The sequence below is a fragment of the Mustela nivalis genome (genome assembly GCF_964662115.1).
Source record: "Mustela nivalis genome assembly, chromosome: 11".
In the NCBI taxonomy this organism is placed as follows: Eukaryota; Metazoa; Chordata; class Mammalia; order Carnivora; family Mustelidae; genus Mustela; species Mustela nivalis.
The window spans coordinates 86,669,309-86,695,449 of record NC_139030.1 but is presented as its reverse complement, the minus strand read 5'-3'; the positions used below and the strand labels follow the sequence as shown (position 1 = coordinate 86,695,449).

General features: G+C 56.2%; 1 protein-coding gene across 25 annotated transcripts in view; it reads right to left on the bottom strand.

The window, feature by feature from the left end:
* Positions 1-1,766: 1,766 nt before the first annotated feature.
* Positions 1,767-26,141, bottom strand: part of TNS1 (tensin 1) — a 221,448-nt gene continuing 197,073 nt past the window's right edge. For all 25 annotated transcript variants that reach the window (XM_082690433.1, XM_082690451.1, XM_082690444.1 and 22 more), the window contains 11 exons: positions 21,654-21,852; positions 17,672-18,738; positions 14,562-14,648; positions 13,716-13,847; positions 13,256-13,348; positions 12,513-12,590; positions 10,627-10,698; positions 10,205-10,373; positions 9,185-9,253; positions 8,687-8,719; positions 1,767-6,506 (listed from right to left, as the gene is read on the bottom strand). In XM_082690433.1, the coding sequence (XP_082546559.1) occupies positions 6,362-6,506; positions 8,687-8,719; positions 9,185-9,253; positions 10,205-10,373; positions 10,627-10,698; positions 12,513-12,590; positions 13,256-13,348; positions 13,716-13,847; positions 14,562-14,648; positions 17,672-18,738; positions 21,654-21,852 (2,144 nt within the window). In that variant the 3' untranslated portion in view covers positions 1,767-6,361. The remainder of the gene's footprint in view (positions 6,507-8,686; positions 8,720-9,184; positions 9,254-10,204; positions 10,374-10,626; positions 10,699-12,512; positions 12,591-13,255; positions 13,349-13,715; positions 13,848-14,561; positions 14,649-17,671; positions 18,739-21,653; positions 21,853-26,141) is intronic.

Genomic DNA, 26,141 nt, shown 5'->3' with positions numbered 1-26,141 from the left:
CTCTGCCCCGCCTGCCCTCCTGCTGCTGTTCCTGCCTCTTCCAAGGGCAGCCTCTCCAAACACTGCCCACAGTCCAAACGCCTGCCCACAACAGAGCCTGCTCAGCGCCAGGCCCCGCCCCCGCCTAGCTCCCGCCCCGCCTGGCTCCGCCGACACTCCCTGGTCCGACAGCTGGTAGGGCCTAGGACTCCTCGTGTCCAGTGGAGGCCCAGACAAGAGCCGTCACGGTCCCCATCGTTCAGGCAGGGCGGAGGCGAGCCCTGAAGGGCATTTGAGTCCCACCGGGCCGCTCAGGCTTCAGCACACATGCAAGTCTCCTGGGGGTCTCCTGAGGGTCTGGTCTGCAGGCCTCTGCCTTTCCTATAAGCTCTGGGCAATGCCAACGTTGATAGCGCAGGGTCCGCACTCACATAGGAAATGGAGGGTCTTCTGTGTAATAAGGTGTGTCGGGACTCAAGTCCCTGCGTCAGAGCCCTCCAGCAGCAGCCCGCTCTCTCCTCCCCCTCCTCTTCCCGGCACCCTGGGAGCACAGATGCACCCCCCACCCGTCACCTCCCTGGTGGGACCCCTCAAAGCCAGGCCTCAGAGCCCAACCACAGGTCCCAGCCTGCCATCTCCTCAGTCTCTCTCATCCACTAGCCCAGGCCCAGCTCGAGGTAGCTACATCCATCCACACCTGGGTGGCCCTGGAGGGTGATCTCCTGCTCACACACCTGGAGTCCCGGTCCACTCTGTGGGAAGCTGGCCAGCCTGCCCAATTCCCAGGCCCCCCATCTGGCCAGTTCCCCCCGTTGGGTCTTCTGCCTGCCTCTCACTCATCAGAGTCTGTCCTTCCCTCGTAAACAAAATCCTAAGGGCCAAGGAAGGGGTGTGAGCTAGGAAACGCATGGGCTTTCAGGGTTCACAGCCTGCTTGGCTGATTACCAGCCTTAGGATTTCGAGCCATCTCCCCACGTCTTTGAAGCTCTGTTTCTTTCAAAGATGGCCTTCCTCCTCCCAGGAGCACGTGTGTGACAAAACACACAGACACACTCGGCATGGCCTCCAGAACTTAGCGGGATTGTTCAATGCCAGCTGTCACCAGTGGTGACAAGTTCCAGTTCCACCTGTTAGAAGCTAGGTGACTTCTCACAGACTCAGTTTCCTTCTTTGTCGCCTCAACGTAACGACACCCTCTTTCGCCGTGGTCCAGAAGGCTCCAGAGGCTGTCCAGAAAACCAGCTCTGCATACACTGGTTGTTTCCGAGCTGGTCCTATGACCCAAACAAGGCCCATCAGAGTTAAAGAGCACTTGCCCTAGCATTTAATATTTGCACAAAATACTGGGGAAAAGAGCTCCCTGCGGGGGCTGCCGCACTGGTTGGATATGAGCTGGGAGCGCCTCGTGGCCCAACGCTGGGGCACAGCCTGCCTGAATGGGAACCCAGCCCAGAGCTGAGGGATGGGGACCAATTCTGGCTCCACCGTTGGAGCTGTCGGGTCCCGCTGGGCCTCGAGAGCCAATAGAGTGCTTTTTTTTTTTTTTTTTTTTCTCTTAAACCAGTTTGAGTTTCGCTCCTCGCTAAAAGAGTCCAGATGAAACTTTCATGGCAATGAGAACGGAGACCTGGACGGCGGGAAAGCCACTGGGAGAATGATGGGGGAGCCGTGTGCGAGAGGCACCCCCTGAAGCCCACCGCACATCCGGAGCCTGGAGGGGGCACCTTTGTGCTCACCGCTGAGCCCTGGGCAGACCCCTTCCCAAAGAACACAGCTAGAGAAAGACACAGATTTTTCTTTCGCTTTATCATGAATAAAGCCATACAATGGGCGCAAGGAGAGAAAGCAGCTGTACAGGAGCGGGCGGGCAAGGGCTTCGATACATTCATATCCAGGGAAGTAGCGCAGATTGGGGTTTACACAGGTGGCAGAGGCTATAGGCACGATGATACAAAATAAAAAGGATATTTCCATCTATATAAATACACAGCCACGGGGTCGGGAGGAGGCTGGGTTCTTCCGTCTCTCCTGCAGGGGCCAGGGAGGCCAGGAGGCGGAGGCAAAGAATCTCTTACATTTGTTCTGGACGGCATGACAGAGGGAGGAGAGAAAATGGGGGAACACGGCATGTGAACACCGATGTGCTCACTCTCACACACAAACCAAACACGGCCACCCAGGAGAGTCTCCACCTGTTTAACACTGATCAGAAACCGAACTTGGGACATCCGTCGGCAAAGACCCCACTGCCAGGAAGAGGCCAGGTGTGGGACGTACATGGAAGTCCTCCAACAGTCTGGACATCGGAGGACAGAGAAGTCAGGAAGGAGCCCATCTACCAGAACCCCACCCAGGAGAGCGAGTCGTCCCCAACAACGATACTGCGGTTCCTCCCATCAGGGGCCCTCCTGATTCTTTTCACGGCTGGGTGATATTGAACTTGATGTCCTATTGCCCACCCACTCCCTTGGACGCTAACCCCACCTTTCCTAAAGAGATCAGCAAAGTATGCACCGCATACCCCTCGCGCACGCGCGCGCATGCGCACACGCCTACATCTAGCCTTACACTGGCCAGGAGCTCCAGTCTCCAGGTCCTGGGGCCTGGACCTGGATGAGGCATGGATCTTGGCCTCTGCCTCCAACTTCTCCAAGGACCCTGAGCATGGGGAGATGTAGGGGCTGGAGGGAGCCCCCGGACAGGGCATGGACCTACTTGACCTTCCCAGGGCCTGAAGTTGGGAAGCTCCAAAGAAGTGCGGTAGACCCGGGAGGGCGGGTTGGTGGACAAATGTCCAGGGCATAGATGTTCTGCTTCTAGACGCCTCCACACACCTTGTGTGGCAGGAGGAGCCTGCCCGACCTGGACTGGGGCACATCGGAGTATCCTCCCACTCCTCCTGAGAGCCCCCTTTATAAGGATCACACTTGTCCAGCTGGCTGTGGCTTCTTCTGGCCACCAGGCCCCACTGTTCCTGTCCTGCTAGTCTCTGATACACAGAGGGATTCCTCAAAACCCAAGGGAGAAGGGGTCCACGAGTTTTCAGAGCTGCTAGGAGCGACTCCGATGAAGAGGGCGATCAGAAGGCCCACCCTAAACCTCGGACACAGCGTACATGGCCCTCAAGCAGCTGACTAGGTAAGGAAGCCAGGACACCAAGACTGCTGGGCAGGGGCATTTCAGGAACCCCTGGAGGTGGACCCAACAGCTCCCTTCCTTCCTCTCTCCCCTCTGGGGTCACCTCTCCATTGTTCCCGTGCTCTGCCCTCTCCTCCCGGTCTACCGGCATGAACTCCCCTATACCTCGTTGACCCTCTCTCACCGAATCAGACAGATGTCACTTCCCTGCCCTCTTCCCTCCAGACACCGCTCAGGCCAGCCCCAGGGAGGCCCCAGGCCGACCTCAGACAGCCTGGCTGGAGCACAACGGGGGCCATGAGCCTGCCTGGTGTCTGCACCCCGCCCTGTAACCTGACCCTGCCTCTCCCGCTCCTCCTTGCCAACCTCCCCCGGACCCTGGACCTGCCAGCCTGTTTTCAAGACCAGACAGCACTCTCCTGGCTGACAGACAGATTCAACAGTAACAGCAAAAAGGGGTGCGGGGGAGGGAGGAGAGAAAAGGTTAGACATTTACACAATAATAACAATAATGATTAAAAGTGCTTTCTCTTAAAGGAAATCTTTGGCAAGAATATACTGCGGTGCTGTGTGTGTGTGTGTGTGTGTGTGTGCCCGTGCGCACGCAGGGGTGCACAGACCTAACCTGTGAGACATGAGAGGGCCACAGTGTCCTCCCAACCAGTGTCTGACCCCAAAGTGGAGCCACTTGGAGACTGGGGTACCCTTCCCAGCATTCTTCTGGAAACCCACTCCTTCCAGAGGGATGCGAGGGAGTGAGTGAGGAGTGAGCTGCTCAGCTTCCCAGGATGCCCTGGTCCTTCCCAGGGTCACACTGGGCTCAGGCCTGAGCGGGGCAGGCTGGCCGTGCCTGGGAGGCAGGGGCTGCCGGTGGGCGGTAGGAAAGCGTGTGTGAAGGCCCAGGGCTGGCTGCTGAAGGGTCTGCCGCTCCGCCAGGCCCCGAGTGAGGAGAGGCCATCCAGACCAGGAGGGGCAAGCGCCCAGGGCCACGTCCAGTGGGAGATGTAAGATATTTACAGAGGAAGTGGGGAGGAAATATCTCCCATCTGGGGAGAGAGTTGGGGTGGGTGGGAAGGAGGAGGGGAGGATTTCTGGGTATCTGGCTTGAATGCCTCAGAAGGAAGAGCGCTTTGGAGGAACCTTGGTCACCAAGTACAAGGCTGCAACCTTTAGGAAGCGGGGGCCTGCTCCCCACCGTCAGACACTCTCCTTTCCAACTCCCTGAAAACAGAACGTCCACACAGATACAGCTTCTTGGAGGAGAAAAAAATGCAAAAGACACACACGTCCCCATCCACCACACACACCCTTGTCCCGGCAGTCCCACAGGGAGGAGGGCAGCCCCCCCGCCCTCTCTGGGAGCTGACTGTTGTGCCCCGGGCTTGCCAGAAAATAAGGGGACCAAGGGAATGGGGCAGGTGCCACCACTGAGCCCTGCTTCCTCCAAGAATAAAGGGCCCCTACATTTCAGACTTCACTTAGACATGAAAAAGGGATGGGAATTGGTTTATGCCCCGGGAGGCAATAAAGCAATATGGGAAAACAATAAATACTTCTCGTCAATTTACCTATTCTTTTTTTTTTTAACCTTTTCTTATATTTTATTAGCTTACAGATTCTGTCAGTATGTCCCACATATATATTATATATATTTATATATCAGTACAATGCCTCTCTCTAAGGGACCCCATAGGCTTAAGAAGCCCCCCAAGAATGGAGTCCTGGTGAATTTTCCATTCCAGCTTAGAGTCCTTGGGTGGTGGTATGAGGGGTCCCCAACTGCCCAGTTGACCTCTTGGCCCTCTGACCTCAATGCATCCCTTGGCCCCTCTGTTCCGTGGGCAGCTTGGTTCTGCCAGGGAAACCAAGGCAGGAGGGGGGACAGCAAGTCTTTGGCATGGGAGGCAGGCCATGTGGGATGCACAGACAGCAGCAACAAGAAATCTGCTAAGGACATCCCAGGCAGTCCGGTAGAAATCAGACCCCAAAACACTCACAGAGGGAGCCACGAGCCCTTCGGGGGCCTTTCCTGGGGATTGCTGGGCAGGGCTTCTGAAAGCAAGTTCCCCAGGACAAGCTCCAACTTGAGGACCCTGAAGGACAGGGCAGGGCAGGGCAGGAAGGCTCAATCCCCCACACCCAGAAGGGCAACAAGCAGATAAGGAAATGAGGAAAGGCTGGTCTGGGGCACAAAACCCAAGAACGGGCTGAGGGCTCAGGGCAGTGGGAGCGACCTGCCCAGGCTGCTGAGGGACCACACATGTCCAGTCTGTCCAATCCGCTGAGCTCCGAGGCCGAGGCCGCCCCTCCTGGTGGCTCTCTTCCCCAAAACTACGCACATGTGTGTCTGCACCTCCCTCCAAAACCAATATTCTGGCCTCCCCTGCCCCGCCGGGGTCTTTGTTGAGAAGGGGCTGACGACACCCAGGGCCGCGAGAGCGCAGGTAAAGGGACCCACAGTCTGTGACCCAGAATCCTGGGGAACGGGGCTTATGTCCCCTCGGGCTGCCCTGTCACCCCCTGCTGTCACCTTTTCTGGACAGGAGGCACATGTGTATGCAAACACACGGGCACAGACAAGGCTAGGTGATACGACCCTGGCTAAGAGGCACGTGGAAGTCAGTGTGTGAGGACAAGGGTGTGGTCCCACGACACACCCTCTACACACACCCGCACACTGCACGGCAGAGGCACAGTCCCGAGACCCTGCAGTACCCCAGGACTCAGAAACTTTCAAAGGCAAAAGTTCGGCCACTTGATGTTCCGTGCTGGCTCTATTTGGTTCACCCATCTACCCCAGAGGCGGCCAGAAAAGGATGCTCTCAATCTGATTTCTCCTTGCCAAGCAGTAAGGTTAGGGAGACAGAGCTTTTCCATCTACTCCCAAATGACAGATCCCCAAGGAGCTGGTCGGTCTCCTCTGAGGAGCCCCATCCTCTCAGAGGGGTGGGGGGAGTCAGGTGGACCTGGTGGGCAGTGGAGGCTTTGGGGGCTCCACAGTATCCATCTACCCAGGGGAATCCGAGTTATTCTCCTTCATCTTTTTCTTTCTCTCTCTCTCTTTCTCTCTCTCTCCCCCTTCCCCTCTGCAATTCACTTCCCCCTCCCCACGTTGCACTTTCTTCTCTCCTTCTCCAAAATTGGCCCAAAGTCCTCCTTCTGGATTCAAGGGTGGTCAGGATTCATGGGTCCCCTCCCCACATGCCCCATCCCCACTGCCCTGGCCCTGGGCGAGGGGTGGCGTTCATCTCTTCTGGCCGGCATTCAGCATGACCTTGGAGACGAAGTTGACGATGGCAGAGGCGGGCTGGTTGGGGTCAAGCTCAGCGAAGAGGTGGCAGGCGTTGTCGGTGGTGCTGCCCTGCTTCCGGGCCACGAAGCCGAAGAGCCTGTGGGGGGTGGCGGGAGCAGGAGAGGGGGTGACAGGCGTGAGGGGAGGGTTGGGGGGTGGGGGACGCCCGAGACCTGGGAGAGCTGCCGGTGTGAGCAGGCCCACCCTCAGCTCGAAGCCCTTCCCCGGTCTTCCTACCTCCCCCTGCCCACAGGGACGGGAGAGAATCCTCCCTCTGGTCCAGCCCCAGAAAGCCAGGTCCCAGGGATGAGAGTGTCCCTGGTTTCGGGGTAGGCAGGCACTCCCCTTTGAGGAGCAATGGGGGAGGAGGAGCTGGAAGCAAATGAGGAGACTGGACAGCAAGAGGTGGGGAGACCAAAAATAAAACGGGGACATTCCTAGGCAGGCTTCTGGCGGCACTTCCCAGCCCCACCCGGCCTAGCCTGTTCTCGCACACAACACAGAAGCACGTGAAGGAACCACGGACGGCCCGTCACAGTGCTTGGCCTCCTCAGACACAAGGAGAGGATCAGGGAGACAAAAGGATAAGGGGTTGCCACCCACCTCACACTCACACACACACACACACACACACACACACACACACTTCTCGGCTCGAGAGAATGGGAGGGGATGGGGGACCCCACACCTGTTCCTCCCCACCCCCACTCCCTGCACCAGAGTGACCTGGCATTCTCTCTGCAAAACAGAGTTAAAAATATGAGCAGAGAACAGAATGTGAGCCCGGGTCCCCTCCCCGTCGGCACATTGCTAATTAGAGCGAGATGGGGAAATCGGACAGCTGGAGATTCCGATGGAAACCCCTCTCCCCAGGACTGGACCACAACAGCTAAAATTAGCAAAGTTGGGTCCTGCCTGCCACCACCCGCATGCATAAACACACACACACACACACACACACGCACGCACACACGCACACACGCACACACGGACGTAGGACTTCCTACAGCTTTGCTGTCCCCACCTTTGTTTCAGGAGCCTGGAGCAGCTAGGGCCCGAAGTCCGGGATAATGACCTGCCCAAGTGCAGGGGATGCCCGGGTCCATGGCCCAAGCGCCAGCACCTCCCTTCCAGGCCGCTCAGGCTCCTTGGTGCCCAGGAGGGCAGTAAGGGCGGAGGGAGGGAGTGGCTCCGAGCCACCGCAGGACCTCGAGCCAAGCCTGGCCGCCTGGTTCTGCCAGGGTGGGGAGCCAGCCAACCTCACCAGCCTAAACATGGCCTGCCTGCCCTCCCTGCTGTTTATTTCAGCTCCCCCAGCCAGTTCAATGACTGCCAGGTCCTTTCTCTGCTGGGGGGAATGGATCCAGGCAGGAAACCTCAGCCCCAGGGCAGGGAGGAGCACTTGCAGGAACCTGAGAACACGCCTCCCAAAATCTGGGGCCTCAGGCGCCTGGCACACCTACCCCCCCCCCCAGTGCTGTCCCCTGACTGAGCCAGGCTCTCCTGGGCCTCTGCCCTGCAGAGCAAGGTCACGTCAGCAGGAAGCTCAGCACAAACCCAGCTCCAGAATGAGGAGAACAACTTCCGGGCTTGGGAGCAGCCCACTTCTGTCCCCCACCCATCATCTCCTCATCACAGGGCCCGGTGGTGACCAAGGATGAACTCCTTCAGACACAGAGCTTGGGCCTGCTTGCTTGGGTCAGGGACTTGGAGACCCTAACGGTCCTGGGAACTCAGAGAAGCCTAAAGCAGGTGTGAGGCATGCTTTGAGATGGCTGGACACCTGGGTCCTCCTTTCAGCTGGGCCGCCCATTCTTTACATGGCCTCGGGCACAGCGAGGTCCCCTCCATCCCACACAGCCCCTCTGAATGCTCCCAAGGGCGTTCATGGAGCTTTCCACTGTCGAGCAAGATTCCCTCCAGACTACAGGATTCACAGAGGCTCACCCGAAGAGTGAGAATGGGAATCAAGGAAGCCAGGATTTGGGCAGAAAGACCATTCAAACAACCCCCTGCCCCGTGGCCACAGCCTCCAATATGTTTCCAGCTCCCTGTCCACTTCCCCAGCTCCCTGACACTCTGGTCCTAGGAGAGAGTGGCAAGACTAGCTCCAGCCTCAAGAAAGGAGAAGGCAAAAGTCCTCGCTGCTTGGCCAAGCTTTTCTCCCAAGTGACTGACCCTGGCACAAAGGCCTCTGTTACCCTTCACCTACCCCTGGCCCCAGATTCTAGGCCTCCCCCTGAAGCAGCCCGCTGGGGCAGTGGAGAAGACACTTACTTAGCGGGGACACCTCCCTCTGTTTTCATCCACCTGTGGAAAGAAACATACCATCGCATAAAACACTACACCTTTTCACCCCCTAGAACCCAGCCCCTCACATGACCAGGCCTCCTGGGGGAAGGCAAGGGAGACCCCATTCCAGGTGGATGGAGGCCTCCAAAAATCAAGCAGGGGGAGGCACTGAGGGTGAAGAGAACACCGCAGCCTGTCTCCCAAGGAGCTCTCTGGTGTGCAGAGGAGCAGCAGATTCAAGGTCAAGGATATGGCAGAGGGCATGGAAGCAAGCATCTGAGTCCCTGGGAGGGTCTCCAAATGTGTGCTGGGAAAAACTCAGACAGCTACTCAACACAATTACTCACAGTCTCACAGACACAGACAGACCTTCAAGTTGAACCAAGAATATTCACCCACAGCCACACGTGCACACACTTGCACACACGGAGACTCCAGTGTTCTAAAAGTGTGCAGAAGGGAAGGTGTCTGCAAAAGACTTACTTTCTCTCCTGAGGATCCAGGTCACAGAAGGTGACAGTGTTGAGTGGGTAGTGTCGTCTGAAGAAGAGCCTGAGGTACAGATACCAGGTAAACAGAGAATGAGCGTGGAAGTGACCACTCTCTTCCAACCTCCCCTTGCAGGTCAGGCCACCACGTGTAGCTGTCACGGACTGACCTCCACCTTATACACAAGATGGCCTGGGCCACTCATAGAAGCGATGCCCAGGGACAAACAGACGTGTTACTGAAACAGGTCCCAAGTGCTAGTAAGTGGGAAAAGAAGGAAGAAATTGGTATTGAAGAAGGAGAAAAATGAGCAGACCCTGGAGGAGGAAAGAAAGAAGTAGGAGGGAGAGTCTGAGAGGAAAGGCTCTGCTCTAGAGGCACTTTTGTCAGTTGTATTTATGGCTGTGTGCTCAATCCAGGCACAACTGTAGTAGGAAAGATGCAAGGAAGGAAGGATGGATGGATGGAAGGATGGATGGATGGACGGACAGAAGGAAGAATGGATGGATGGATGGATGGATGGATGGAAGGTAGGTGGGTGGATGGGTGGATGGAAGGAAGGATGGATGGACAGAAGGAAGAATGGATGGACGGATGGATGGAACGGTGGGTGAGTGGATGGATGGATGGATGGACGGAAGGAAGGAAGGATGGATGCATGTATGGATAGAGATAGAAATGGATGATGGGATAAATGGGTGGGAGAGGATAAATGGAGGATGAATGGATGCAGGAATGAGCAAATCAACTGGTGAGTGGATGAGTAACCGGACGGATGGGTGCGTGGGTGGTGGATGGGTGCGTGGGTGGTGAATGGGTGCGTGGGTGGGTAGAAGAGTGGATAGGTGGCTGGATGAGCGAGCAGGTGGCTGGATGGATGCATGGATGGGTAGGCGGATGGGTGGGTGGGCGAACAGGTGAGTACAAGGAACAAAGGGTAAGCGGGTGGGTAAGTAGATGGATAGACGGTCACCGGGAGAGAGCCCGACATGGAAGCAAGTAGAAGAGGCTTACTTTCTCTGGTTGTCAGTCAGTGTGATTCCCTGGGCAGAAACTTTGAAGTGAACGATGGTGGCAGCTGGTGTGGGGTCAGCAGCCAGCGTCTCAGAAGTGGCTTTGGAGATGGCCTGTGGCCCAGTGAGTGACTCCATGTCCACGGAGTTGACGAAGAGCACATTGCAGGCTGGAATAAGCCCGCCCAGAGAGGAGTCAGTGGGGCCGCAATGGGGTGGCAGGGGTGGTGCGGGGGGTGGGTGACACACCACGTCAGCTCTTTGGGGAGAAGGAGTGGATGAATTCTAGGCCAGCCCCCCAGCCAGGCATCTGCACAGACATGTGGACTGCCTGGCGGTACTCGGGTCTGCAGGGAGGGACAGGGCAGGCCAGAGGAGAGGGGAGGAGCCCGCACGGGGACCCAGGCTGGGGCGGCCACTCACCTGCCCCTTGCTTCAGCAGATCAGTGGTGGAGTTGGCAGAGCCCGAGCTAGCTTTCGACTCATCTGTGGGGTCTGAAACAAAAGTTTAATTCAGCCGGTAATTAAAACTCGAGAGCTGGAAAGCAGCACACGTCTGGTTGAGCCTCAGGCAAGCTCTGCAAATACTTTGTGCAATGGATACCACTTTTCCTAACAGGCCCTGGCAGGTGGCACGTGCGTGTCCAGTCGGAACATTCCAACAGTGACGGCAAGTGTGCCGCACGCGGGGGGAGCGCTCTGGAGTCCAACAGTGTGGGGTTCAGACTCTCGCCCCAGCATCTGCCAAGGAGCTATAACACGGAGATGTAATTGTACCCATTTTGCTGGGTTTTTGAGATGTTCCACGCACAGGGGGAGCCCAGTGCTTGGCATAAAGCAGGTCTTTGAGTGGCAATGGATGTCGCTCTTGTCATTGCCCGTGGGTATGTCTTTGTGTAGCTCCATGAGGGCCCTAAGCCATCAAGCCCTTAATGCGACAAAACTATAATTTCAATATTAATAAGAACTGAGTATTGTCGGTTCTTATTGACACGCCAGACTCTGGTGTGCAGGCTTACGAAAACCCAGATGGCCAAGCCCCACCCCTGAGTTCCTGAGTAGGTGGGGCCTGAGAGTATTTGCATCCAAGTTCCCAGGATGGCCAACCCCGTGGGTCTGGGAACCATACTTTGCAAAGCGCTGTTTTCTACAATGTAAATATCAAACAGCTTTATAATTGCTCCACTACTTTCATAAGTTTCATAGAACCATAATTTAGTTGGTGTCCAAAATATGGGGTTAATAATGCTACTTAAGTTGTATTTGAACCTTTAAACCAATAATGTTGGTCAATTATCATTAATAATTCAATGAATTGAGTTGGATACATTGAAAATATCAAATAATACTGGGGGTTGTGTGTGTGGGCATAACCGCAGGAGCTGCAAGAGAAACTGGAAGAAATTCCCAGAGACACTCCTGAATATCCTAGTTTTGAACAGAGGATGGGGAGAAGGGACCCAGTCTCTAGTTCCTAGACCTCGAGGTCAAGGCCAAGCACAATCCCCCACGCTTGGCCCTTGTATGTGGGGCCGGGTGGCAGAACCCCATCCAGTGTCTGTCCTGGATGTCTGTCTGCCCTCCTCCAAAGCTGAAACACTTCTCTGACAAGGGCTAAACTCTCCTTCGCTGGGCCCATGGTCCCACTCAGATTCTCACCTATAAATTCTGAGGCTCTCGGGTTCCATTTATACTTCCCACAACCAACAAGCCTTGCTCTTCCCATCAGTTCCGCAACCCCTCAGTCAGAGAACACCCTCACAGCCAAGCAGACCGGAAACTCCAAAGACATCTTGGCCCCGTTTCCTTCCCACGCCAGGCAGAGCCTGGCCACCTCTTCCTCCGAGTGCACTCCCTCCTCTTCACTCATGCCAACCTCCAACCCCCGGGGAACATCCCCCACCACATAAATCCTCCTTCCCCTCCCCCTCCCCTCAGCCCCATCCACCAGTACCCATCTCAGCCTCTATACATGGTCCTCCCCATGACTGTTTCCTAGTTCAAGTGCCTCCCCTGGGCATATTCTGAAGATTCGTGAAAGAATTCCTTAAAGCCACCAGAGAATTTTCCAGAACAATCTGGCAAGTCAATTATGTGTGTTCCTGGAGTTAAGTTTTTTTAAGAGCTTTTCCTTCTTTTGTATTGGGTGGGGGTGGGGGGAAGGAGAGAAGTTTTGAATTTCCCCAGACTGGCAAAATGACCCATGTCCTCCAACCCTGGCCTGTGTTCTGGAGAAGCTGGCAGAGCGGACACAAGAAGGAGGCCAGCTCGGAGATGTACTTGGAGAGCAAGGAGTCTCACGTTCCTACCTCGGTTTGGAATGACCAGCTTACAGGGCAGAGCCAGTGGGATGATGGAATGCTGGTAGACGAGGGCAGAGAGAGACCCTGTGGGAGGAGACAGCACGTCAGGACCGGTGTCCCTGGGAGCGGGCCAGGGCGCTGAGGAGCCGAGACACCCCACCGCATTATCCATAATCTCTGGCTTCTTTATCACCTCTCCCTCAGCCCAACAATGAAGCTGAAAACCCACCCCCTTCTTGTTAGCAAGATCTAAGGGAGAAGGTTCCAGAGGTTCCCTCTAGCTGCCACAAAGGTCCTTTCCAGAAAATTCCTCCCAACATCTCTCTTCAGTCCTTCCGGCTGCTGGGGCCCCTCTCAGGGCAGTGCAGCAGAGGTAGCAGAGAATCGTGGGATGAAATCCCAGCTCAGTCACTTATCAGCTCTGTGTTCCTTGGGTAAGTCTGGCTTCTGTGAACCTCATGTGGGAAATGGGGCCATAACACTTCCCAGGCAGAACTGTGAGGAGACCAGAGGTAATAAAAGGTTCCCAGACGGTGACTTTCACATCGTAGGGGGCTGTCTGTGGTTGTTAATTCAAATTCCAATGATCAAGCTTTTCAGGCAGTGGGACAAATACGAAAAGGCCTGTGGCTAAGCGAAGCAGCCACGGAACAGAGGACGAGGGCCACTGGTCCCTGCACCCATGACAAGGGGGACCAGGGACCACCTGCGACTCTGCGAGCAGGCTGTGGAAGTGGGGGACAGCTTACCAAAGTTTGGCTCATTGGGGCACCCCTTGAGCTTGACTCCTCTGGGGCCGGTCTCGATCAGGAAATGTCTCACCAGCTCGTGGGTCATGTCCCCTGGGATGAGAAGAGAGGAGGATAGAGCACGTTTCGTGGCACCCTCCCTCCGCCTGCCAGTGGCACTCCATCACTTCTCCCCACTGCGGCTCTGAGAGGGGAGCAAGGCTGGGATGGGCAGTACGGCCGGAACCCCAGAATGGAGAGACCACCACTCAGGCAAATACAACCACAGGGTCCCCATAATCCTGCTTCCCTGTGCTCTGACCCCAGCCATCACCAGGCCCAGGACTTGCCCTCCTGAAGAGTCTGACTCAGCAGGGACCAGGCCCCTGCTGCTCTTGGGGTCCTCAGGCACCTCAGTCTCTGAGGACACAGCACTGACGACCATGTTGTCCAGAAGCCCTGTTCGAGGAGGGGAAGCTACCTTTTTTATTCTGCTGCATGATGGTCGGAGGGGGAGAAGACACCTTCATGGCCAGCCCATAGGCCCCTCGGAAGGAGTGGCTGTCGCGGATGATGAAGGCCCCTGGCTCCTGGTCCTTGAGGAGTGCGATGGCTGGGAGGGAAGGAGGAGAGAAGAGAAGTGGGGGGGAGGAAAGAGATGGCCGTGATCTTAGCTGTAACTCGAGGCCTATCAAACCTCGTTCTTTAGAACCGAAGGTTCAGAAGGGTCCTCCTCTGCTACAGGAGACAAGTGTCTTCTATGAAAAGCCAGGTAGTAGATATTCCGGGCTCAGCAGGCAGTGCAGCCCCTGCTGTAAGCACAGGGCCACCACGGCCGCCTGACGGCAGCCACACACAATACAGAAGCCAGTCGACACGGTGCATTCCCCTCAACTACAGTTAAACCAACAGGCAACAGTTCGGTTCGAACCTGTCGCCAACACCTGCCTGCCTGGGGAGCCTGAAGTGGGCCTCATCCCCAGCCCCACTATCCCAAGTTTGCTCTTTCTGTAAAACGTGCACAAATCTTCCACTTTGTGTAGACATGGGGCTGAGATCTGCTATTACGTTAGCTGGCCTTTTACTTTACTTGGAAAACCCAGACTTCACTGATTTTAAAGATCCTTCATGGGTCTACAAACCCTGCTTCTGCACCACCCCCACGCTTCACCGTGGGGAGGTGCCTCTTACTGTCTGACCTGTGACTGCCACGTGTGACAAAAAGGAGCAAGTCTGCTTGTGTTCCGTGCCCAAGGAAGACACGGTGGGCGGCAGGTAGCAGTGACCTCCGATGGACCACAGGACCCTCGTGCCACCTGGGACTCACCCTGCTCTCTGGAGATCTCAGGCTTGTACCAATACTTGGAAGTGTCCTGAACAAACTTCACTTTAGCCCGTGTCTCAGGGCTGTTGTCTACAAGAGGAGGAGAGAGAAACAGCGTTAGGGGTTGAACTGTAGCCCCTAAGAAGGTCTGTTGGAGCTCTAAGTCTGGGCACCTGTGAATATGACCTTATTTGGAAATAGGGTCTCTGCAGATGTCATTAAGGTAAGGTGAGGTCGTGCTGGGTGAAAGGGGCCCCAATGCCATAGGACTTATGTCCTTATCAGAAGAGGGGAAGACACAGAGACATGTGGGGAGGGTCATGGAGACGGAGGCAAAGACCAAAGGGTGTATCTATAAGCCAAGGGACACCGAGGATTGCCAGCCACCATGAGAAGCTAAGAGGAGTCCTGGTGCAGAATCTCCCTCGAGCCTCCAGAAGGAACCAAACCTTCGAAAACCTTGACTTTGGACTTCTAGCCTCCAGCCCGGGAAGGATTAAATTCTGTCGTCTCAAGTGACCACGTGTGTGGTACTTGATCACGGTGGTCACAGAAAACTAGCACAGGAAGGCGGTGTCCTCGCTGCTGGAGGGGACCCTGAGCTGCCTGCCCATCCTTCCCATCTCCGGCCAACTGTCACGCATCATGAAGCTGCTCTCCTGTCCAAGAGCCTGGCACTGCATTCTCCCCGAGCTGAGGAAAGGCCTCCTCCACTCCATCCCCCCCCCTTTTAGTTTTGGACTAAACCCTTCCTGCAGCTTCTCTCCCACAGGCTAAGGCACCCCACCTTTTGGCCTCTCTCTCCACAAGATGGACTTCCCAATTGTGTCATAACCACCGCAAAGATGAGGGAAGAAAGAGACATTCCCATCGCTTCTTCCCCAGCACCCCTCACGCCCTATATGGAGAGCCCGTGTTCTGCATCACAAACAAATTCAGCCCTGCCCTGGAACAGAGGAGGATCTGCCCTGGAACAGAGGAGGGGGTGGCCTAGAGGCTATCTACTATGCATCATATACCTACCCCCACTTTTCTGGCAAATGACCCTCACTCAGACCCTCCACAGACCAGAGACGCTTTATGGAGCATTTAGATTCTGTAAGATGCTCAGAGAGCATCGAGTCTGACCACTTAACTTTACAAATGAGAGAAGTGAGGATCAGAGAGGGAGAGGGACCTGCCCAGATCACACAGCTGGTTCTTGGAAAGGCTCCTGTAAGTCCTTCCCAGGAAAGGAAACACAGCCGCCAATGCGTGGTCCTCACTCTCCAAGCTCCTCCTTCATGTTTTGGCACCAAAGAAATAAACGGGGAGCTGGAGGAAGAGGGAGAAAGGAAGATTCCAATTGCATATGTGTTTTTGCTCTCCTTTCTTGGAAGAGAAGCTGGGACAGAGGCAGCCTGGGCTGATGATGCTGGGAAGCTGATGGTGAGGACCGAGCCACGAGTTAGACTGTGTGTCCAATGCTCAGTTCATTTCGACTTGTCAGTTACACTGTGCTCGACCCCTGGGACCAGCCTCCGGAGGACAGCAAGGGGGTAGGACAGCTCCCTTTCCTGGCAGCTGTGCGTGGAGGGGGGGGTGCTCTGGGCTAGGCATCTGGGCCACAAGGGCTGCCTGCTGCCTCTCTCTCTCTGCTCAGAAGGCCCAGGCCCCCACTGCTGCTGGGGCCTAATGAGCTGTCAGAGGCGGCTGGAGCCCCATGTGCCTTCCTGTGTTGACTCCAATGGCTATTTTAAGCAGGGAAGATGGTGGGAAACAGGAAATGTCCCAACTACTAGAAGTTTTCCATCCTCCAAGAAGAGGGGCTGGGAACCAGATGTCCCTGGTGGGCAGCAGGAAGCAGGGGTGTGCAAGGTCCTTGTAGGTGTCCCGAGTTGGCAGGCTCAGGGCAGGACCCGGGAGAGTCACACTGAGCATCAAGGCAGCTGGGCCCCACCCTGGGCTGCCGGAAACTGTCTAAATCATCCTCGAATGCCCCAGAACCCCGGGGCCACTCTGCAACAGTCATGTTCCAGGACTGGCTGAGAGCTGCAGATCAGCTGAGGCCTCGACCTTTGTGTTTTAATAATGAGCCCTCTCCACAGAGGAGAAAAATGCCTAGTTCTGATGATGAGTGAAGAATTCAGTGTGTGAACACATGGGCTTCTGCAAAGCTGGGCCGGTAGGAAACAGACTCAAGCAAAAGTGCCCAACCTCTGGCCTCGGCCCACAGGGCAGCTAGCTTCTTGATCCGTTATTAGTGACATGCACACAGGGGGATCAAAAGGTGGGGACAGAGTGCCGTGAGTGGCCAAACATAGGAGGTCCACGTTGGGAAGGCAGATTTTCAAGGGAAGGCTAAATCACAAGTATGGAATCATGATCATTCAACTCCAATCACACTTTAAGGGCACAAACTTTAGGGTACGTGGGCCCAGATCAGAAATCATTTATCAAGTGTGTAACCCTGGATGAATGACTGAGCCTCCCTAAGCCTCGGTTTGCTCCTACATAAAATGGGGGTTGTAAGTGGGGGGGGCACCTGGATGGCTCAGTGGGTTAAGCATCTGCCTTCGGCTCAGGTCATGATCTCAGGGTCATGAGATTAGGACCCGCATTGGACTGTGATCAGCAGGAAGCCTGCTTCTCCCTCTCCCTCTGTCCCTTCCCTGCTTGTATTCTCTCTCTCTCTTAAACAAATAGTAAAAAATCTATAAAATAAAATTTAAAAATAAAATAAAATAAAATAAAACAAGGGCAAGAATACCTACTGTGCCATGCAGCCGTGAAGACTAAGGAGCCCATGAGTGGCTCAGAGCCTGGCACACAGCACATGCTCAACAGGTGGCAGAAGCCAGGTTGGGGGAAAGGATCATCATTCACAGTAAGGTCACCATTATTACTCTCCTCCTCATCATCCTCATGGGCACCCACATCCTCATCACAGAATCCGCACCCAGCACACTTACTCTGAGGACACCTCCAACTCCCACTGTACAGACAAGGAGACTGAGCCCCAGAAGTCAGTGATCTGCTCAAGGTCATATGCCCAAAAGACAGAGGCGGAGACAGATACCTGAACCGGCAGACGACCCGTCACAGTCGAGGCAGGGGCGGCAGGAGGGGCTCACCTGGCATGGAGTACTTGGAGAAGTCGGGCAGCGTGTGGGAGAAAGAGACAGTACTGCCCCCGCTGGGACTGGACATGCCGCTGGCCACAGGTGAGGAGGACACCTTCCCGTTGACGGTGGCGTAGTTGGGGAGGCTGCCCGCACGGTCTCCCACGGACATCCTCCGCTTTTCCGGCAAGGCTGGTGTGGGGCTCCCTTGACGGAAGGCTGCTGAATCCGGCGACGGGGAGGTGGCAGGGCTGCTCAGGCCCGGATAGTAAGCAGGGGACACGGGGAAGGAGGGTGTAGAGGGCGCCTGGTAGCCAGAGGCACTGCTCTGCCGGGACAGTGTGGGTCTTGGGTCCTCGGGAGTGGAGTGACCACCATAGGCGACGTGCCGGTCCAGGCTAGGGCTGCCGGGAACCACAGATCCAGACCCTCCCATGTGCCGGCCCATGCTGGGGCTTCCCGGGCTGGCTATCGTGTTGCCATGGAGACCAGGAGCCAGGCTGCTTTGGTGGGCCCCGGGGTGCCGGCCCAGACTGGGGCTTCCCGGAGTTGTGGCCACACCACCATGGAGGCCAGGAACCTGGTGGGCCCCGGGATGCCGGCCCAGGCTGGGGCTTCCCGGAGTGGTTGCTGCACTACCCTGGGGGCTGGAGACGGTGCTGCCATGCAAACCAGTTCCTGCTGGACCCATCACCTGGCGGTGGCTCAGACTGGGGCTACCAGGGGCAGCCAGGCTGGGGTTGATGGCCCGGCGGCCAAAGCCAGGACTGGGGGGGGTGTTGGTGCCCACTGTCCTGTGGCTTGCTTGAGGGCTCCCAGGCACCGTGTGGACACCGGCCACGGTGAACTGAGACCGCGCCTGGCCTTCCGGAGAGCCAAACTGCTGAAGGGAGTAGTCGGGGCCGCCGTAGCTGCTGCCCGCAGGCGGGAGAGGAGAAGAGCTCTGGTAGTTTCTCTGAGCCGAAGGGCTGGGCTGGCCCAGGCTGCCGGGACGAAAGCCTGAATCCAGCAGAGGCTGGGTGGGTGTCCGGGGGCCCTGGTCACTGCTTTCCCCGGACGGGAAACTCCCCACCGAAGTGCTAGAGAGAGAGGAGGCCGAGTGAGATGTCAAGGTGAAAGACAAGCTCTCCGTGAGCACGCAGCCCACCCTCCCACCACCAGCAACAATAAGAGTTCCACTGGCATGTGTGCCAAAACATCATGACTTTTGCACATCACCCCATGGAAGCAGCAGCAGAAGAGACGGAGGCTCAGAGAGGTGAAGCGCTGAGCTCATGATCACACAGTAAAAGACCAGGCTTCCGGCTCAACTGCATCTGATTTCAAAGCCCGTGTTTCCCCCACTGCTCCTGTTGGCTCCTAAATAGCAAGTCAAAATGAGGGGGTCTCCCTAGGGACACTGAAGATAGCTCTCTTCGTGTCACCTCCAATAGCACCAAAACTGAACACCAGGGAGGGGTCGACCCATCTCGCTCCTGTTCCTGCTGGGAGCATCCCCACCTGGACTCACTTTTCCCAGAAAACTATGATCGTCTTTGGACACAGAGAACGCTGGAATTGGGCTTTCATTCCTGGTTAGCTCCAAAAGGCAAAGACAACAAGTCTCCCAGAAGGAGATTTCAGCTTGTTGTAAGGTCTGCTTTCCAGCTGTTGGATCTGGCCCCTAATTCAACAAGCTGCCTTGCATGGTAATGAGACTCCTATGGTTAGCAGTATTTAAGCAGAAGCTGACCTGCTTCTTGACCTGAATGTTGGGGGGGGGGGTCTTCTCTATTGGGAGGTTAGATTAGATGAGCTCAGAGGTTGCTCCCCATTCTAAGATTTCAATAAAATTCATTTCAGAGGGGGCTGGCCCTGGGGGAATGGTCACAATCATAGATTCTCCTCTGAAGTTTTGTGTAACTATCTGTACAGCAGGGCAATGCAGCGGCCACCAGCTGGGAAACCTAGGTTCTGAAAAACCTGGTTAACTTTTCTCACATGGCAAAAAAGGGGGCTGAGTTAGATAGCCCTGATTCCTTCCAGACCCAAAGTCCTACCCCTTGATGATATGGTAGGAGAGGCAAAGGTTGACAGGGACCCTGTCTGAGCTGTGGCTGTAGGGTGGTAGCAGGCGAGGTCTGCAGCAGGAGCCCCTGGACAGGGGCCAGGGGTGGGGGGGGGCAGTCCTTACACAAGACGATGGGTCAAAGTCTGGAGCTACAGACTGGAAGGAGTCTTGAGGTCAGGATGGATAAGCTCAGGTCCCTGGGGGGGACCTGGGGTGGTGGGTCAGGCAAGAGCCAAGGGCAAGAAGCAGGTCATGGGCCAGGCCAAGAAAAAGTCTACCTCGAATCCCAGAAGGAGCTAGAGTGGAATGTCATTCCTGGGACGGAATAACACGGACTCTGAGGAATGGAAGGATGTGTCAAGCTGAGAGGGGCGGGGTAAGGGCCAGTGACATGGAGTTCTGGAAGACTAACCCCAAGGCAGAACCGCTAGCTTCCTGAGCCCTGAAAAGAGCCAACTCTACAGCAGGAGGAATCTGAGTGAGAACCAGTGAAGACATCCTAATATCAGGGCACCCTGAACAGGAGCCATGGTGGCTGGCCAGGTTAGGAAAATCCCCTTAAAGGAAGAATTCACCTTCTGCCTAGAAGCAGACTTGCCAAAGAAATGGAGCCGTCTGCCCTGTGCAGAGGTTGGAGAGGGGGCGAGATGGACCAGGGTGCTTGCTCGGCTTGAGGTTCTCAATTCTCAGAACACAGGAGAACACAGCCTCTGCACCCCCGGGCCACTCCCACCCTAACCTGGAGGGGCACGCTGCACTGGGCCAAGGGAGGGCGTAGGGCACACAGCAAACTCAGCACTAGGCCTGGCCTGTGATAACAGGAGGGGATGGCTGGAGAGTTTCTGGGCCCCATGGAAGGCCAAGGCAGGAAAGGGGGTGGACACGCAGAGGGATGCCTAGCAGTCTCCCCTCCTGGAGGAGAGCTCTGGTCGGGACAGGCGAGCCCAGTCAGCAGCCCCAGGCCTGGCACCCTATGGCAGGGCTGATCTTGAGCTCCCTCTCCCATGTCAGATCCCGTTCTCCCTGTCACAAAGCCTCCAGCCCCCTCCCCCTGCAGTCCACACATGGGGGCCTCCCTCTTCACAGCCCTTCCCAGCCTGATTCCAGGCTCTTCTCTCTGTCTGACCCACTGAGAATGCCAGCTGTCCAGCCACCTTCCCACCTGCAAGTGCATGCCCTCAGCCCCACGCATCAATACATCCACACCCCAGCCCTCTGCCCTGGCTGCGCTGTTCCTTCTAGAATGCCCGTTCCCTCCTCCTCCTCCACCTTTCCACAACTGCTCATCCTTCTGGCCTCACCACCAATACCTCCAGCCCCCAGAAACCCTCTCTGCATCCCTAGCCAGAAATAGCAGCCCCTCGCTGGGAGCTCCAAACCCTTATATGTCTGCTCTGGGCACATCTATCACCCTGGGACAGGCAGGCACAGAGACGCAGGCCCAGGCCAGAGGAGAGACGGGGGCTCTAGAACCAGACGCCTTTGGTCCGAATCCTATTTCGCTACTGTGTAGCTGCAGGACCTTGAGCAAGCTAGGTGGCTTCCCTATGCCTCAGTTTCCTCTTCTAAAAAATGGGATCATAAGAGTACTTACTGCTCAGGATTGCTGAGAGGACTAAATAAAATAACCAGATAAAGCATTTAGCAAAGTGCCTGGCACACCAGAAGCACTTGCTACAGAGTGATTGCTGTTGGCTAGGTTTTGAACTTGTGGGAAGGACTGGTTCCCCACGATGGCCCTCATTCCTTCCAGCACAGTTCCGGACAGTGGGATCAGATTCAGTCTGGGAATTATAGTTCATCCACGCTCATGCTCCCCGTGGGCTTTGGCACCCAAGGTGCTCTCTTGATGCACCCCCGCTTCCAAGGTACAGCTATCTGGATATGATTTCTGCCCAACCATGCTCTAGGCAGATCCAGGCCTGGGTCCTCTTCCCTGCTTACCTGTCAGCGCTGAGGATGGGGCTGCTGGTGGAGAGGGGGCTGGGGGAGACAAAGGAGCCTCCCAGGGTCCCGTTCCTCAGGGGCGTCTCATGGCCATAGGCTTGGGCAGCTGGGGCGCTAAAGCTCTTGGGCTCGGGGTCCTGAGTTCGGGGTCCAGCCACTGCTGTCCTCACCACCGACTCCACATAGCTCCGGGGCTCTGGAAGGGGGCAGAAGAGAGACTAAGATCCACGGGGGCAGAGTGCAGACCCCTCCCAACCTGCCAGGGAATTCCCCAGCCTGTGGGGACAGCCCCCCAAAAAGACAGCCAAGCATGCAAAGGGCACTTCTGGGGTTCTATCAGCCGGCCCATGCCTACCCAACTTCTCGGTATCGTGGAGACACTGTAAGAGCCCCCACAGAACCCCACAGAAGCTTCCCAGAAATGGACTCCAACTTTGCCTCTGAACACAGTTATCATGGAATCTTCCCTCCTATAGTTAAGCGCCCCTTTTAGCTGCTTCCTCCCTCCTAGGTGCCCCCTGGCATGGCTGGAGTCTGCTCCGGCCCAGCCTTGCCCATGTTCAGAACAGTGCCAGGTTTCCCGTGGGCTCCACCCACGCCCAGAATCCAGAAACAGGCTTGCTGGCCTAGCAACAGGCCTATGCCGGGGAGACACGCCCAGTCCCTTCCACGCCAAGACACACCCATCCACCGTGCCTGACACACTTAGCATTCCTCTAGAGACTGACATCATTATCCCTGCCTGGTGTTTAGAAGAGCCTAAGAATCTGGGGAGTTGGGGGACAGGGGCCAGAATGGGCATTCTACAGGTGAGGACACGGAGGCCTGGGGCATGTGACATCTGGAGGCAGACCGGGAGATCTGATTCACAGCCGGGATCTGCCTGACCCTCCTCCCAGATCTGTGGAGCCAGGCCTGAAAGGCACTCAGGGTGACACAGTGAGAAGCAGCAGGACACTCCTGGCTTCTCCTGGGACATGATCAGGGATAGATGATGTTCCCATCACCTCCAAATCCGGCCCTGCCCTGTCTCCCCCAAGTAGGACGTGATCGGAGCACAGCTCATGCACTGACCCCAATCAGGGCATCTGCTGAAACCAGCCCGAGAAAGAGAAGAAGCAGAGGGTTTGTGCTGCCCTGGGCAGGCCAGGCTCCGGGAACTTTTGCTGGCCAGGGCACGTGGGGGCGGGGAGAGACGTCAGCAAAGGGACAAACAAGCATGGCGTGAGGCAGAGCCAGCCAGCTCCGTGCCCGAAACTGGTGTCCATATAGGCGGAGCCCAGCCTCGCAAGAGGCCTCCTCCAAAGTCTCCTCAACCAGCCGGGGGCCACCCACCCCCCTCCCAGGAGCCTCAGACCGCTTTCCCTCCAAAGGCCTGGATTCTGTGCTGCCCGCATCTGAGGGTTGGAGCCTGGAGGCACTGCAGAGGCCCTCTGGCCCGGTGCAGGCACACATTTTGTTTTGTAAAAGATTCCACAGTAAATATTTCAGGCCATTTAGAAAACGGTCACTGGAGCAGCTAGTCAAGTCTGCTTTTTCAGCAATCACTCGTAAACAAAAAAGCGGGGCCGTGTTACAATAAAACTTTCTTTACAAAAACAGGCAGGAAAAAAAAAAGGCAGGAAGCCAGAGTTGGCCACAGTTGGCTAACCCCTGACCTCACCCCTCTTCTCAGCCCAGAGAGGTAGAGAGATCTGCCTCAGAACACACAGCCAATCAGTGGCCACCGTCTCCTGACCCTCAACGCTGGCTCCTGGTGGCCTAGAAAGGGCCCCAGCATCCTGGGGATGCCAAGAACTGGCAGCCACCCAGTCCGCCAGCACGTCAGCCTCGACTATTAATAATGATAAAAATAGCAAACAATTACACGAGGAAAGTAGGAGAACGTCAGTAATTGGAGAATGTAAGCAGCTCACCCCATCACACAGCACCAAGGGGCAGAGTTGGCCCAGGAAAGCAGGCAATCTGGCCCAGAGCCTGCCCCCTCGCCCACAGCACATACGCCAGCCAGCTAAACATCAGGGAGCCAGATTCGTCTTGGGGGACCAGCTGCATCCTTGCCATGCAACAAGGACCCCATAGAAACATTAGTGGAGACATGATGCCAGGGCCGACCGTCCCCTGCCACACCTCGCCCTTCTGGGTCACTTCCTGAATACTCCTCCTACCCTTCCAGGCTCCAGGCTTCACCCCCGTGCCTGCAACACTTGCCACCCCACTCCCACAGGGAGACAGTGAGGGCTCCATCTGCTCCCCGGCCACCCCAGGCCGATTGCTGATCTCTATTCGCTGCGCCCCACACACCCCCGGGGCACACAGCGAGCCCCCGATAGGCGTCTACCCTACAAGCTAGCAGACGCCTGACTTTCACCCTCCAGCTCCCCCCACTCCCATGCAGAGATGCATCAGAACTAGGACCCAAGAGGCACACGTTCACTTTTCTCATCCCCTGGAATTCATGCTGACCCCAGAAGTTCAAGCTACAGCCCCCGTAAGTGATTCCTGAAGTCTGTGTCCTTCTACCTGTTGATGGCCCCCCTTCCACTGGCCAGCCCGTTCTGCGCCCCTGGAGGCCGCTACTGACCGCATCACCCAGACCCTCAGGTCCCAGGGTCCCAGAAGGCTTTGGCCTTCGGCCTGTGAAAGAGACTGGCAGGAGATGGGAGACAGAGTAAGGAGCAAAGGTCAAGGTGCCAGCGCCTGCCTCCCTCTACCCAAGACCACAGCTCCGGTCAGGGTTCCTGTCCGCCAGCTCTCTGCTTTCCCTGAGGTCTGGTGTGGGAATGGCTCCTTCTTCCTGCTCGAGATCACCCGGGGGTGTTCACCATCCATCACTGCTTTACCCAGACCTTTTAAATAGTCCATGAACCTCTCTGTTGTCCCATAGAATGAGCCATCCATTTCCTACCACGACCCGGGCCCATACACTGGGTAAACAATACACATTAGCCTATACCCCACCTGTAAAAACAAACAAACAACAACAACAACAAAAAAAAAAAAACACAAAAATACTACATATATCCCTTCCACCAGCAGTAAAACAGATAAAACAGGCCTCACCACCCTGTCGCCTCGTCAGAACAGAGCCACAGCAGGGACCCGTGGACACTGATTCCAATCCCACCTGCTCGCCGGTACCCAAGGCTATGTCTCCACCCACCGCTCCTGGCCTGAACGCGACAGCCTGAGCTCCAGGCCGGGGGCCTGCACATAGTTGGCACAGGGTGGCGGTGGGATGGCGGATCAGAAATTCTGGGCTGTCGGGAAGCCCAGCGTGGTCACATTCATAAGGCATAAGTGTCATCGTCCCTTCCCCATGGCCACCGGATTGTAAGCCACAGAAGTCAGTCGAGAGTTCTGCCTGAACTCGGGGAACAGGATCGCTTCTCCAGGGAGAAGCAGCATCTGCCTTCCTTCCACACGGCAGGAAACAGTCCTCAGACTCAGAGGCCAACCAGCCCCAGGGCTCCGCTCCCAGGCTTGCAGGATTTCAGCGACCCAGCCCACCCGGCCCTGTCCTCACCTGTTCCCCACCCTTCCCCGGTCCTGACACACGACCATCCTCGTCTCTGCTCGGCTAGTCCGCTACCATCTGTCACCCCTTCCTGGCCTGCCAGGCCCACCCGGGGGCAGAGAGGAACCAAGTCCTCTGTTTCTCATGAACCCGGAGCAGGACGGACCTTCGGGAAGTTATTTCCTTTCTGGAGTCCATCTCCAGAACTGTTCAAGACCAATCTTTAGGGCCAAAATCAGTTTCCCCAGTTTCAGACTCAGTTATATTGAAAACACCTCCTTTTTCTGCTTATTCTTTGGCTTTTTCTCTCTTCCCAACCACAGGATCCCCCTTCTTTCAACTCCTGAAGGGGGTGACCTGAGACAGGCTGCTGAAACTTGCTGGGACTCAGTTTCCTCATCTGTACAAGGGGAATGAGACTACTTACCTGCGCAGCCAGGATCAAGTAACAGAGATGGGGAAGCTCCCTCTCGTTCTTTCCTGCTTCACCCCACACCAGCATTTCTAAGCAGCCCTCCCGGCGCCTGCCTCTGTCCTGGCCACACCCGCTCCTGTGTCCCTCCACCCTTCTCTCCCACCCCCTCCTGCTACTTTCCTCCTCTCGTCCAGTCCTGGGGCAGCTGCACCCAAAGGAGATGGGAAGAGTAGGAGAGGTAGGGCCTAAGGGTGCTTCACATGGAACATTCCAGAACTCAGACTTACTCTAAGTGGCTGTTGGCTGCTGAGAGCAGAAGGAAGCAGAAGAGTGACTTGGCCCCACCAGGCCCAGGGCGCGGTCAGCTCTTCACCCCTACCCTGAGGTGCATTTCCTGCCACTGCACACCCACCCCCAAGGATCTAGTCACCTGGTCATCCGTACAGAATCTAACCAAAAGAAGCTTCCACACCTTCTTTCCCTGTTTCATCTGGGAAGATATTCTTGATGCTGACCTCATGTCTTTACTGCTGCAGGCTTTCTTCCTCTCCTT